The 12,165-nt window shown below is 41.5% G+C and overlaps 1 protein-coding gene across 5 annotated transcripts in view; it reads left to right on the forward strand.

Annotated features, from left to right (window-relative positions):
- Positions 1 to 12,165, forward strand: part of HOOK3 (hook microtubule tethering protein 3) — a 90,440-nt gene that overhangs the window by 44,586 nt on the left and 33,689 nt on the right. For all 5 annotated transcript variants that reach the window (XM_043454230.1, XM_043454231.1, XM_043454229.1 and 2 more), the window contains 5 exons: positions 658 to 821; positions 3,958 to 4,098; positions 5,602 to 5,803; positions 9,044 to 9,154; positions 10,084 to 10,171. In XM_043454230.1, the coding sequence (XP_043310165.1) occupies positions 658 to 821; positions 3,958 to 4,098; positions 5,602 to 5,803; positions 9,044 to 9,154; positions 10,084 to 10,171 (706 nt within the window). The remainder of the gene's footprint in view (positions 1 to 657; positions 822 to 3,957; positions 4,099 to 5,601; positions 5,804 to 9,043; positions 9,155 to 10,083; positions 10,172 to 12,165) is intronic.

The following is a 12,165-nucleotide window of genomic DNA, read 5'->3' on the forward strand; positions in this document are numbered from 1 at the left end:
TCATGCCCTACTCTTTGTGACCACATGTACCGTAGCACGTCAGGTCTTCTGTCCATGGGATTCTCCAGGCAAGAATACTGGAGTGGGTTGCCATTTCCTGCTCCAGGGGATCTTCCTGACCCAAGGATCAAACCTGCATCTCTTGCATCTTCTGCATTGGCAGGTGGATTCCTTACCACTGAACCACCTGTGAAGCCTTTTACATGTCTTCTTTGGTGAATTATCTTTTCAAATATGAAATTTAAAAAATGAATTATTGCTGACTTTTACATACTGCTCTGCCTATGCAGTATTCCTAAATAATATAAATGTTTTAAGTGGAGATTACTTGTACTTCTTTAAAAACAGGCTTTAGTTCATAATGGCTTCCTTGGTGGCTCAGATGGTAAAGAATCTGCCTGCAGTGTAGAAGATCCGGGTTTGATCCCTAGATTGGGAAGATCTCCTGGAGAAGGGAATGGCCACCCACTCCTTATTGTTGCCTGGAGAATGCCACGGACAGAAGATCCTGGTAGGCTACAGTCTATAGGGTCACAAAGAGTCGGACGTGACTGAGTGACTAACACACGCACAATTCATAATGGTAATTTACAAGTGATTAATGCGGATTCCAGTGTAATTGGAGAAAACAACCCCTGTCTTTCTACATTTTAACAGGTCGCAGCGCTGCAGGAGGAGAAGAGTAGTCTGTTGGCAGAGAACCAGGTATTAATGGAAAGACTTAATCAATCAGATTCTATAGAAGATCCTAACAGTCCAGCAGGAAGGAGGCATCTGCAGCTCCAGACTCAGTTAGAGCAGCTCCAAGAAGAAACGTTCAGGTAAAGGACCCCTCACTCAGATCTGATCCTTTAAAATGTGGTAATGTCTTTTGCAGTTAAGAGTACAGTGTTAGGACTTCCAGGTAACTGCAGACCAAGGTGGCTCTGTGATTAGCCAGTTCCCAAAAGTCTCCCCCACACCGTGAAACAAGCACACATCTGGGAAAGTTCTCGCCTCAACCTGACTTGCAGACAGAACGCCCCAGCTGAGCCGTGACTGTGGGTGACGGGAAGGAGCAGATCCCACCCGCCCCACACCAGGTGCTTGGAGACAACTAAAGTCAGACTGAGAAAAACATCAGGGAAGAACTGGCAAAGGGGCCTGAGAGTGAGTTGGAATGGTCACTGGAAAGATTAAGTTCACTCAAATTTGAAAATTAAATTTAAAACAAAAAAAGGAAATTAGATCACAAACTGCAGGGATAGGATTTCAAATTAAGTGTATCTTCTTCAACGGCCAGATGCCAAGGGGGGAAAAAAAAAATTAACCAGGCATGGAATTTAGAGATTGTGCCTCCCAGGGCACAATTTACGGTCACAAGACAAAGGCCAGGTGCGAGGTTTATAGAGACAGATGTAGTTAAAGGGCAAGTTGATGTAAAGGAGTCGTCCTCTAACACATCTTCTCGGGGAGGAAAGGGCCGAAAAGGAAGAGGGCCCACTAGCAGTTGAATGGTGAAAAGGAAAATCTGGTGTCCTGCAAGACTGAACAGAACTTGTATTCTGTGGAAGGACTTGGCAGGATGATAAAAATACTATGTTACAACTTTCTAGAAAATGTATCATGACCCATTTCTTACCTAGCCATAGATTTTCAGTGTTAAAACTGTGGGTGAAATTAAGTATCATTACTTATCCACTAACTTAATATGGTTACCTATCTATCAGTCTTTGTTTTTCTCCAGTGAAATGTGAATGTTTTGTTTTGTTTTGTTTGCCTTGACCGGAAAAAAGGACAGTTTCTTAGTCTTCCCAGAAATCTAAGACAAATAGTCCATTGCTTATGGTCTACAGCCGCAGTTTAGACTGTGACCTGAGGACTCTTTCGGGGTCTTCAGGCCCTCTCTCTTCCAGCTGCATGTCTGTTAGACTGGATTTCCTTCATGGACCTCTGCCAAAAAACCCTCGCATCAGACGCATGTAGAAACAGGAGAACCCAGCTGTCTTCTAGTAAACCAGTGATTTGAATCACAGAATGTAAAAACATAGCCACTCTTCTCACCAGTTTTAGAAAAGAGTTGCTTTTCATAAACTGTATATTGTCGGTATTAACATAATGGGTTTATTACTGTCATTTTCAAATGACTAACATCTCATTTATAAGTATTCTTTAAATAATTTTGAAAAGAAGAGTAGCAGACTCAATCCAGTGCTGTAGTAAAAATAAGCTTTATCCCAGCAATATTATTAAATCTGTTACAGTAACTACTAAATCTACTAGAGTAGATAAATGTATTATGCCTCCTCCAATCTGTAAGTTAGAGAAGGAAGAATAAACAATAAGCTTGGTACGTGAGATTATCAGTAAAGTTAAGAATATAAGATGAAGATGAGTATTAATCTATTAATATTATTTGACTTTTTTCTTGACTCTATAAATCCTCGCTTTACCCCTTACTAGCTGTGTAAGCTTCGGCACACCTCCATTTCTCTAAGATGGTCTAATAGTTTTGTCTACTCTCCAGAATTTTTGAGAGCATTAAATGAATTAACATATGTAAAGTATTTTAAGAATATTGCCTGGCACATAGAAGCTATATATGATTTAGCTGTTATCACTTTTCTAGAAAATGAAATAAGAAAAAGAAATGAGATTAAAATACTGGAAAGACAAAAAATAAATGATCATCATTTATAAATAATATGTGTGTCCACCCGAAAATAGAAGAGAACCAACTGAAAAGTTCTTAGAACCAAAAAACATTTTAAGAGAGAGAGGGTTATGTGACACCTTTGCTTATGTCGCAGGCCTTTCTAGCAATAACTAGTTAGTATCACCGGGAAAATTCTGCTCATAAGTATATAAATGAAGAAGAAGAAAAAATTTTAATGCTTACCCTAATGGAAACAGCTTGGTACCCATACAACAAAATACAAACACCAGTGACTCAAATGAAGATCCATAATCCAGTCTAAGTATATATAAAAATGTGTAGTATGATAAAGGTGGCATTTTCTAATCAATAGGGAAAGGTTAAGTTATTTGTTAAATAGTTTGGTTATTAGATTGGTAGGTATTTTGACAGGAAAAGTTAGATTCCTACGCTGCATTATGTACCCAAATGGTCTCCTGAGAAATTGAAAACTTTAATGTTAAACAATGAAACCCTATAAATACTAACAGAAAATAATGAATTAGAAGAAAAAAAATTCTAATTGTGCATTAGAAGCAAAAACTATGAAGTGTGAGATTCATTAGTTGAATTAGATAAAAACTAAGAATCTATGCATTAAATACATAAATTAAAATAATCAGTGATTAAAAAAAATAATCAGTGATAAATATTTGTGACATGAGAGAGAATCCTGTAAATCCAAAGGAAGGGTGTTTGTATTAAGCAAAACAAATGCATACATGGAATTCCCCAGCAGCCCAGTGGTTAGGACACTGCGCCTTTACTGCAGAGGGGCTGAGTTCAATCCCACAAGCCATGAGGTTCAGCCAAAAAAAGCAGCAACAAGTTAAAATAAATTAGGAAGCATATTATCCATATTTTGGAGGTGAAAAGATCTATGAAAAGAAGTCAGGTTGGAAGTTACACCCCACAAATGTTAACAGTAGGTACCTGTCTAGAGTAATGCATGATTTTTATCTTGTTTTTCTGCATTTTTTTAAATTTCAAAAGGGAGTATGTTCATTTCCTAATTAAAAATAAAACGTAATGGCTGTCATATTTTGAAAAATACCACTTGGTGTCTAACTTTCTGAGTAGAGTAATGGCTGTTGGTCTTCAAGTCTCAGAACAGCAGAATCTGTTTCCAGGAGAGTTAAAACTTGGAAATACAACATACGGTCACAAAAGCAGGAGACAGGTTCCAGAAGAACGTATTTTGATTTTTCTAAACTTACTTTTACTGTTCTAAGAAGAATTATTAGTAAGTAGTGCTTTCTGGGTCTGTTTTGTTTCAATGACAGGCTTGAAGCAGCCAAAGATGACTATCGAATACGCTGCGAAGAGCTGGAGAAGGAGATCTCTGAACTTCGGCAGCAGAACGATGAACTGACCACTCTGGCAGACGATGCTCAGTCTCTGAAGGATGAAATAGATGTTCTTAGGTAACCAAGCCCCCCATCCCTGTGGGATCTCAGACCTGTCATCCCCCAGCACAGATCCGCCTCCAGTGTTCCCGCTATCAGGTTTCTGAGCACGGGAAGGTGTCTAAGAGCCAGGACCCCGGGGTTCACCTCCATGGAACCATTTCTCATCTGTAAAGTGGAAATAGTACACATGCCCACTCAGGCGGACATGTGGAACTGAGTGAATTTACATTTGTAGGCACTCGGAACAGTATCTGGCAGATAAGTGCTGGATGTAAACGTTGGTTAGGTAGGAATTCATCTCAGATCAGCACTCCATGCTTGTGTAGCTGTGAGCTTTTTCTCTGCTGCTCCTGGGTTGTCAGTCTGCGTCGTCCAGCTGATCAGTCGTCCACTTGCTCAGATCCTGTCTCCCCCACGAGGCTCATTTCCTTGCTGGACTCAACTGCGCTCTCAGCCGGCCCCCCCTGCTCCCTGCCTCTTCGGTTCTCCACCGTTCTGCCTGTATAACCTGTCCTCTGTCGGATCATTCCAACCATCTGTATCTTACCCTTTGGCTCTTTAAATGCTGAGAACAAATAGAATCACATAGTGGTGTCATTTTTGTCCTCCCGCAGACCTAACGGTCCTCACCCTCCTCTGGGCTCCCCTCACTGGCCCCCTGTTCTGCTGCCCACCCATGGACGGCTCTGTCCCCCACTTGGGTCGTCGCTGCTCTGAGTTTCCCTAACTCTTCTCACCTGGCTGTCCCCCTGCCCCCACCTCTCCTGAGCTTCAGTCTGGGTGGATGGCCTTGTCCCCTGCACCGAGGGCCGAGGCCGTGACCCGTGGACCCGCCGCGTGCTGTCTCCTGCATTCCCACCGCCTGCGGGCCTCTGCTGCCGGCGTGCAGACTGGTGCCCGTCCTCCCGTCCATTGCTGATCCTGGTGCTCTGGTCTCAACCCTTCTTGGCTCTGCAGGGACCAGTACCACGTCAGTTATCGCCTCTCTTCCCATTTGAATCTCCCCCCGCCCCAGCCCACCCCCAAGCATCTATTTGTATGTTTCGGTCCCTCTCTTCTTAGAAAAACTGAGAGAAGTATTACTCTCTCCTCCTCTCCAGAACAGATTTAGATTACACGGGGTCAGATTTACATTCTCTCCTTAACCCACTAGAATTCGCCACCGCCTGCCCCCACTGCTCCTCTGAAACAGCTGTTACTCTGGTCACTGGTAACATCCAACTGCCAAATTATTTGGACACCGTACAATTTATTTTGCTTTTGTGCTGCATGGAACTCTGACTGCCCGCTCCTGCTTGCATTCCTTAAATTTTATGTTATGTTCTTCATTGCAAATTTTGCTGTCGCTTTGGTCATACTTTTGAACCTGCCCAAAAAGCTAAGCTGGACTCAACCTTTGGTCTTGTCATTTTCATTAGAACGTGTTATTTCCTGGCGATCTTCCTGGTTTAGCACTGTCTACAGCAGCTTTACAACTGTGGGTGTGTTTGTGATTCCTGGTTTCCCATCTCGTTCTAGACATTCTTCTGATAAAGTGTCTAAACTAGAAGGCCAAGTAGAATCATACAAGAAGAAGCTAGAAGATCTAGGTGATTTGAGGCGGCAAGTTAAGCTCTTAGAAGAAAAAAATACTATGTATATGCAGAACACAGTCAGTCTAGAGGAGGAGCTGAGGAAAGCCAACGCGGCTCGAAGTCAACTCGAGACGTATAAGAGGCAGGTAAGAAGAGTGGCGTGGTTTCTTAACATTGTTAGCAGCTGAATTCTCCGCAGAGTTACACTGGCTTATCAGAGTCACTGGCTTGTTTCCACGGTGTTCGGTGTTTCACGTCGGAAGCTGGGTTCTTACCCAGAGGTCATCGATTGGTCCCGACAGCAGATACTCATGTTACGTCCTAGTGTACTGCCCTGAGTCTCGTCTGCTGGGCTCAGACCTCTCTGGTTGCAGCAGTCGGGGGCTCCTCTTTATTGAGGTGCACAGGCTTTTCCTTGCGGTGGCCTCCCTTGCTGCAGAGCGTGGGCTCTAGGAGCACAGGCTTCAGTATTTGTGGCAGCAGGGCTTAGTGGTTGAGGCCCACGGGCTTAGTTGCCCTGCAGCATATGGGATCTTCCCAGAGCAAGATGTGAACCCACGTGCCCTGCACTGGCAGGCAGATTCTTAAACTTTAGACCACCAGGGAAGTCCTATATGCTGATTTTACAATCTTGTCAAATTCCCATATTATTAACTTCTTTTTTTTTTTTTTGGACCATTTTTAAAGTCTTTATTAAATTTGTTATGGAAAAAAAAATTTGTTATGATATTGCTTCTATTTTATGCTTTGACTTTTTGGCCATAACGCATGTGGGATCTTAGCCCCCCTGACCAGGGATGGAACCTGAATCCCCTGCAGAAGGCAGAGTCTTAACCCCTGGACCACCACAGAAGTCCCCCATATTACTTCTAATGATGTCTGCTAGTTTTCTTGTCAGAAGTCATATTTTATACACATAAAAATCTTTTTTTTTGTTTCCTTTTACAGCATATACCCTTTTTTTCCTTCTTAATCAGCATGCCTGACCTTTACTACAGTCTTGAACAGAAGCAGTAATAATAGACAACCATTTCTTGTTGTTGATTTTTTATGCAGTGCTTTAAGTGTTTTGCCAGTATATTATAAGGATTGCTTTAGGTTTTTGTAGCCACCTTTTCTTAAGAGTAACAAAATTTCATTATATTCCTAATTTCCCAGGTATTTTTCGTAAGCGGATATTGAATTTAATCAGCTACACCTGTTAAGAGACGCCTGTGCTGCTGCTTCTTTCTGTTAATCTGATGAATTATATTAATAGATCTCTGTGCTTAAACCATCATTGCATTCCTGAGATAAACTCAGGCATAGCAGATTTATTTGTTGTTTCACATTGTTAGATTCACTTGGTTTATTTTACTTGGAATATTTTACCTCTACGATTTGTTTACTCAAAGTTTTCTATCTCGTGCTTTCCTTGTCTTCTGATTTTGGCATCAAAATTATACTCAGTTAATATAATAGAGATGTTTTAGTAGAACAACCCCATGCACCATGTATGGCTGGTAGGGTTTTTTGGTGGATACATTTTTCCACAACATTTCATTATGAAAATTTTCAACATACAACTAAGTTGGAAGAATTACTGAAAGTTAAATGTAGCTCAAAGAGGCTATACATGAAAACAAACAAACAAACAAACAAAAAAAGAGGCTATACATGTGATTAAAGGGTAGTAAATTAAAATAAGAAATGATTTTATCAGAGTTGCAGAGAAAAGAACAGAAAGAATTATAGAAGGACATTATTTGAAGGAAAGAATGGCTGAGTGTTTTTCAGAATTAATGAAAGACATCAGATTTAGTATTAACAGTGAATTACAGGGTTGCGGAGGGTGGGCCCCGGGTTGGTGGCAGCCATTTCTCATCTAACCCTATTTGAGACGGGCGTAGGCGCTGTGCTTTTGCTTACCGCGCGCTGTTTTTCTCGCTGACTTTCAGCGGGCGGAAAAGCCTCAGCCTACCGCCAGACACCATCCAGTGTGGAACAAACTAAAAATGTCAGCCGCTGGCTCACTCACCTCTCCCGGGAACCTGCGGTGGCCCGCCTGCCCAGCCCCAGCGCCCCGCCTGAGGCCACAGTCGGCCCGAAAAAAAAAAACAAAAAAAAAAGTGAATTACAAACAGAATAAATAAAAAAGAATTCTACACCTATAATTATTATGGTGAAATTGCACTACAGAATATAGAAATATTACACTTGTTCTCTCTGTTTCTGATCTTGTTCAGTCGCTAAGTCGTCTCCAATTCTGCAACCCCATGAACTGATTTCTGACCTGGAGCTTAATGTTATTTTATTTTTCGTTGTAACACTTCTCTTTCTGCAACTTCTCTTTTGGTGGCTAGTCACACCTGTATGATCATAGTTGGTGGTATTTTATTCTTTTTATAATTTAGGTTTCTTTCTTTATTTTCTTTAAGTATTTAACTCCAATTTGACTTCCTCAGAGGGCTTATTTGACTATTTTGCTTTTGTTCGTACTGTTAATGTTTTCCTGCTGACTGTTGTTCTTAGTGGTTTATTTCTTTAAGACTTTTTGTGCTTTGGGGTCTTGCGCTCATCTTTACCTTTGAGAGTGCCGGGGACCTGGTTGAGGTTGTGTTCCTCCAGACAGTGTTGTGTTTTTCGTATGCCAGACTTTCCACTGTGTTACCAGCCAGGATGACTTAAATTAATTGCCTGGCTTAGGGTTTGCTAGACAAGGCATATGGCAAAAATTCTAACATAAATCCATGTATCCATAGGCTATGGTTACAGATTTTCAAGTTGCACTCACTTTAAGGCAGGCAGGTTTCCTTATTGACTTTGCCAGCTGATGAATTTTTTTTCCTAACCTACCTGTTTACTGACTCACCATCTTTCAGAACCCAAGACAGTTTACCAGCCACCACCTGTCTCCCAATATGGTAAAGTTCTGGGCCCCTGGCACTTGCAGGTGGCATCTCACAGTGCCCGTAGCTTCCTCAGAAACCTCCTCTCCAGTTTTAGCCTCTGATGACCTCCCACTTTCTTACAAGCTTAGCAGTGCCGTCGGGCTTTTTTTCCCGTTAGCATTTCTTTTGCTTCATAATAAAAGGACTTCCAGACTGCCCAGTTTCCTGTGTTGCAGGAAACGGAAGTCCTGTAGGTTTTTCTAGGTTTGAGCATTTGTTCTTCCAAACGATCTGGTTTTAGAACCCACAGTATCTAGGCAGATATCTATACCTAGGTTCTCTCTATACTATATATATCTATACTAGGTTCTCTCCATTGAGTCAGGCTTCTGTATCTTACCTATTTTTTTTTTTTTGAGTATCTGTGGGAAAAATAATCTTCATAGATGCATAGAAGAAATTTGATAATTTCTAATGTATCAAATGATAAAAATTAATGATACCTTTCTATACCAGGTAGTAGAACTGCAAAATAGATTATCTGAAGAATCGAAGAAAGCTGATAAATTAGATTTTGAATATAAGCGGCTAAAAGAAAAAGTTGACAGTCTTCAAAAAGAAAAGGATGTGAGTATACACGTGGGCATTTTGGTTTTGAGCAGTGCCGAAGTTAAGAAAATGATACTCAGTTCTTGTTTTGACTACATTAATTTCTTCTTCTATTTGTAAACTTAACATTTAGAGATGCTCTTGATTTTTTTAAGTTATTTATTTTTCATTGGCAGATAATTGCTTTGCAGTGTTGTATTGGTTTCTGCCACCTGTCGGCATGAATCAGCTGTCGGTATATGTGGGTCCCCTCCCTCCTGAAGCTCTCTCCCACCTCCCACCCTTCTAGGCTGTCACAGAGCGTCGGATTTGAGCTCCCTGCACCGCTTGATGTTTAAATTACAGAAGATTTGTATTTGTGTTTCAAAAACAGATCTAAAATAAAAGATTGAGAGACTGTTTATTCTAATTTATTTTATGTATATTTAACTTTTGTACCACTGTTGCTTCTTTTCCATCATCTTGTGACTTTCTGTAAATTTGTGTCGCTGTATGTATTTCTGTTTTCTGTATATTTAACATAGAGGACACAGTTCTTTTTGGTGGTGTTCAGCATATTTTGAAGCTTTTAAAAATATTTTTACTTTGTCATAATTCATGAATATTTAAGATTTTTATGTTTCATGAAAAGTTATTTATATAATCAGAGATTCATTGTTAAGAATGGAGTAGATAGTTTTGTTTCTTACGATTACCTAGATAACATACTGCCTTGCACGTAGTATATATTCAGGTAAATAATAGAGGTTTAAGCCCTCTTATTTCTGTATGGTTAAACTGGAAAGAGTCTAATCTTTTCCTTCTGTGATTGTTCTATAAAAGACTAAAAACTATAACATGTTCATGTTCCCCACTGTTTATCACTCTGTCAGGTAAAGGCAGAGACCACTAATGAGTAAATTCATGAAGGTTGAAGCTGACTTCCCTTGTTCTTACTGTCCCTCCAGAGGTTGAGATCGGAAAGGGATTCTCTGAAGGAAACCATTGAAGAGCTTCGCTGTGTTCAGGCGCAGGAAGGACAGCTCACAACTCAAGGTAACAATGTTCCAGAAGCCCAAGCAAGATTATCTGTTTCCCTAGTATCAGGAAAAATGTTAAGATTCCTTTTAAGATGATTGTACCAAAAAAAACAAGAACTTAAAGCTGGAGAAGAGGCCATGAGATTGATACAAATTTTGAACTGTTACCCAGATTTTATGCAAAATAGATGGTAGTTATGAGACCAGATTTACTTACCTACTTTTAAATTTTAATTATATTCAAATGTTTAATATAATATATATATACACACACACACACATATACACATACACCACTTAGTCGTGTCCGACTCTTTGCAGCCCTGTGGACTGTAGCCCTCCAGGCTCCTCTGTCCATGAAATTTTCCAGGCAAGAATATTGGAGTAGGTTGCCATATTCCCAACGCAGGGATTGAACCCTCATCTCTTGTGTCTCCTACACTGGCGAGCAGTTTCTTCACCGCTAGTGCCACCTGGGAATGCATTCAAATGTTTGGTTTTTATTAAATCAAAAGCGTAAATAATTTGTTAAATCATTTCTGTTAATAACCTGAAAAGTTTCTAGTGACCTCTTTTAAAAAGTATGTCAGCCTTTCTAAATCAATGATCTTTCTTTCAGCTGAGATGAGAGGTGGGTATCAGTTCACTAATACCCACAACCTGGGGACTTACATCCAAAGTAGAAACCTTTTCCTCCTCACAGGAAAGGAGCAGCGCCTAGCTGAGAGTTTACCTCCCACCTCTTGGGGAGCCCGGGAGCCTGGCTGAGGACTCACCGTCTGTACACTTCGCCGTCTGTTCGCTCCCACTCACGTTTCCAGCCCCTGGCTTTCCTGTTGCCTGAGACTAGACGTTCTCTTTTCCTCTGACTGCAACCTCCTTCTTCCTGCTCACTCCTTCTGCCAAACCTGCTCGTTCGCTCCATCCTCCTTCAGCCCCCCCTGTGCTCTCCAGTGACCATATTGAGCGCCTCCTTTCCCAGCTCACCCCACCTGCGTACCTGCATTTCAGCCGTGTTCTCACCGCCACTGTCTCTCCTTATCCTCTTGACCTATTTCTGGACCAGCTTGCCAAACCCTAGCTCAATTTTTTTTCTATAATTTTATCTCTCTGTTTATTTTTTTGCTGTTCTGGGTCCTTGTTGCTGCGTGTGGGCTTCTATCTAGCTGCGCTGAGCGGGGACTGCTCTTCGTTAGAGTGCCCGAGCTGCTCGTTGCCGTGGCTTCCCTTGGGGCAGAGCACGGGCTCTCTGCGTGCGGGCTTCAGTAGGCAGTGGCACCCCACTCCAGTACTCTGGCCTGGAAAGTCCCATGGCCGGAAATCCCATGGGCTGCCATCCATGGGGTCGCACAGAGTCGGACACGACTGAAGTGACTTGGCAGCAGCAGCAGTGGTGGCTCATGGGCCTAGCTGCTCCACAGCATGTGGAATCTTCCTGGACCAGGGATCGAACCCCTCTGTCCTGCATTGGCAGGTGGATTCTTAACCACAGCACCACCAGGGAAGTCCTGTGGTTTATTTTGTACACAGTAGCTTGCATCTGCCAATCCTGAACTCCTGATTTATCCCCCCCACCCACCCACTTTCCCATTTGGTGACCATAAGTTTGTTTTCTGTGTCAGTGAGTCTGTCTCCATTTTGTAAATAAGTCATGATAAACACTCTTAGAAACCTGGGAATAGAAGGAAACTTCTGCAACCTAGTAAAGGTCATCTGTGAACATCCTCCAACTGACCTCATGCTTAGTGATGGAAGACTAAATGCTTTTCCCCTAAGACCAACAAAGCAAAGCTGTTCAGTCTAGCCACCAGTATTCAACATGGAGTTTCTAGCCAGTGCAGTCATGGAAGAAAAAGGCATCCAGATTGGAAGGAGATCTGACAGAAGAGTTGAGCAAGGTCTCAATGTCCAAGATCAGTGTATAAAGACATTTCTGTGTACTATTAGTAAATAATCTGAAAATGAATTTACAATAGTATCTTAAAGAATAAACTGCAAATAAGTTTAGCA

Source organism: Cervus canadensis, chromosome 31 (genome assembly GCF_019320065.1).
Source record: "Cervus canadensis isolate Bull #8, Minnesota chromosome 31, ASM1932006v1, whole genome shotgun sequence".
In the NCBI taxonomy this organism is placed as follows: Eukaryota; Metazoa; Chordata; class Mammalia; order Artiodactyla; family Cervidae; genus Cervus; species Cervus canadensis.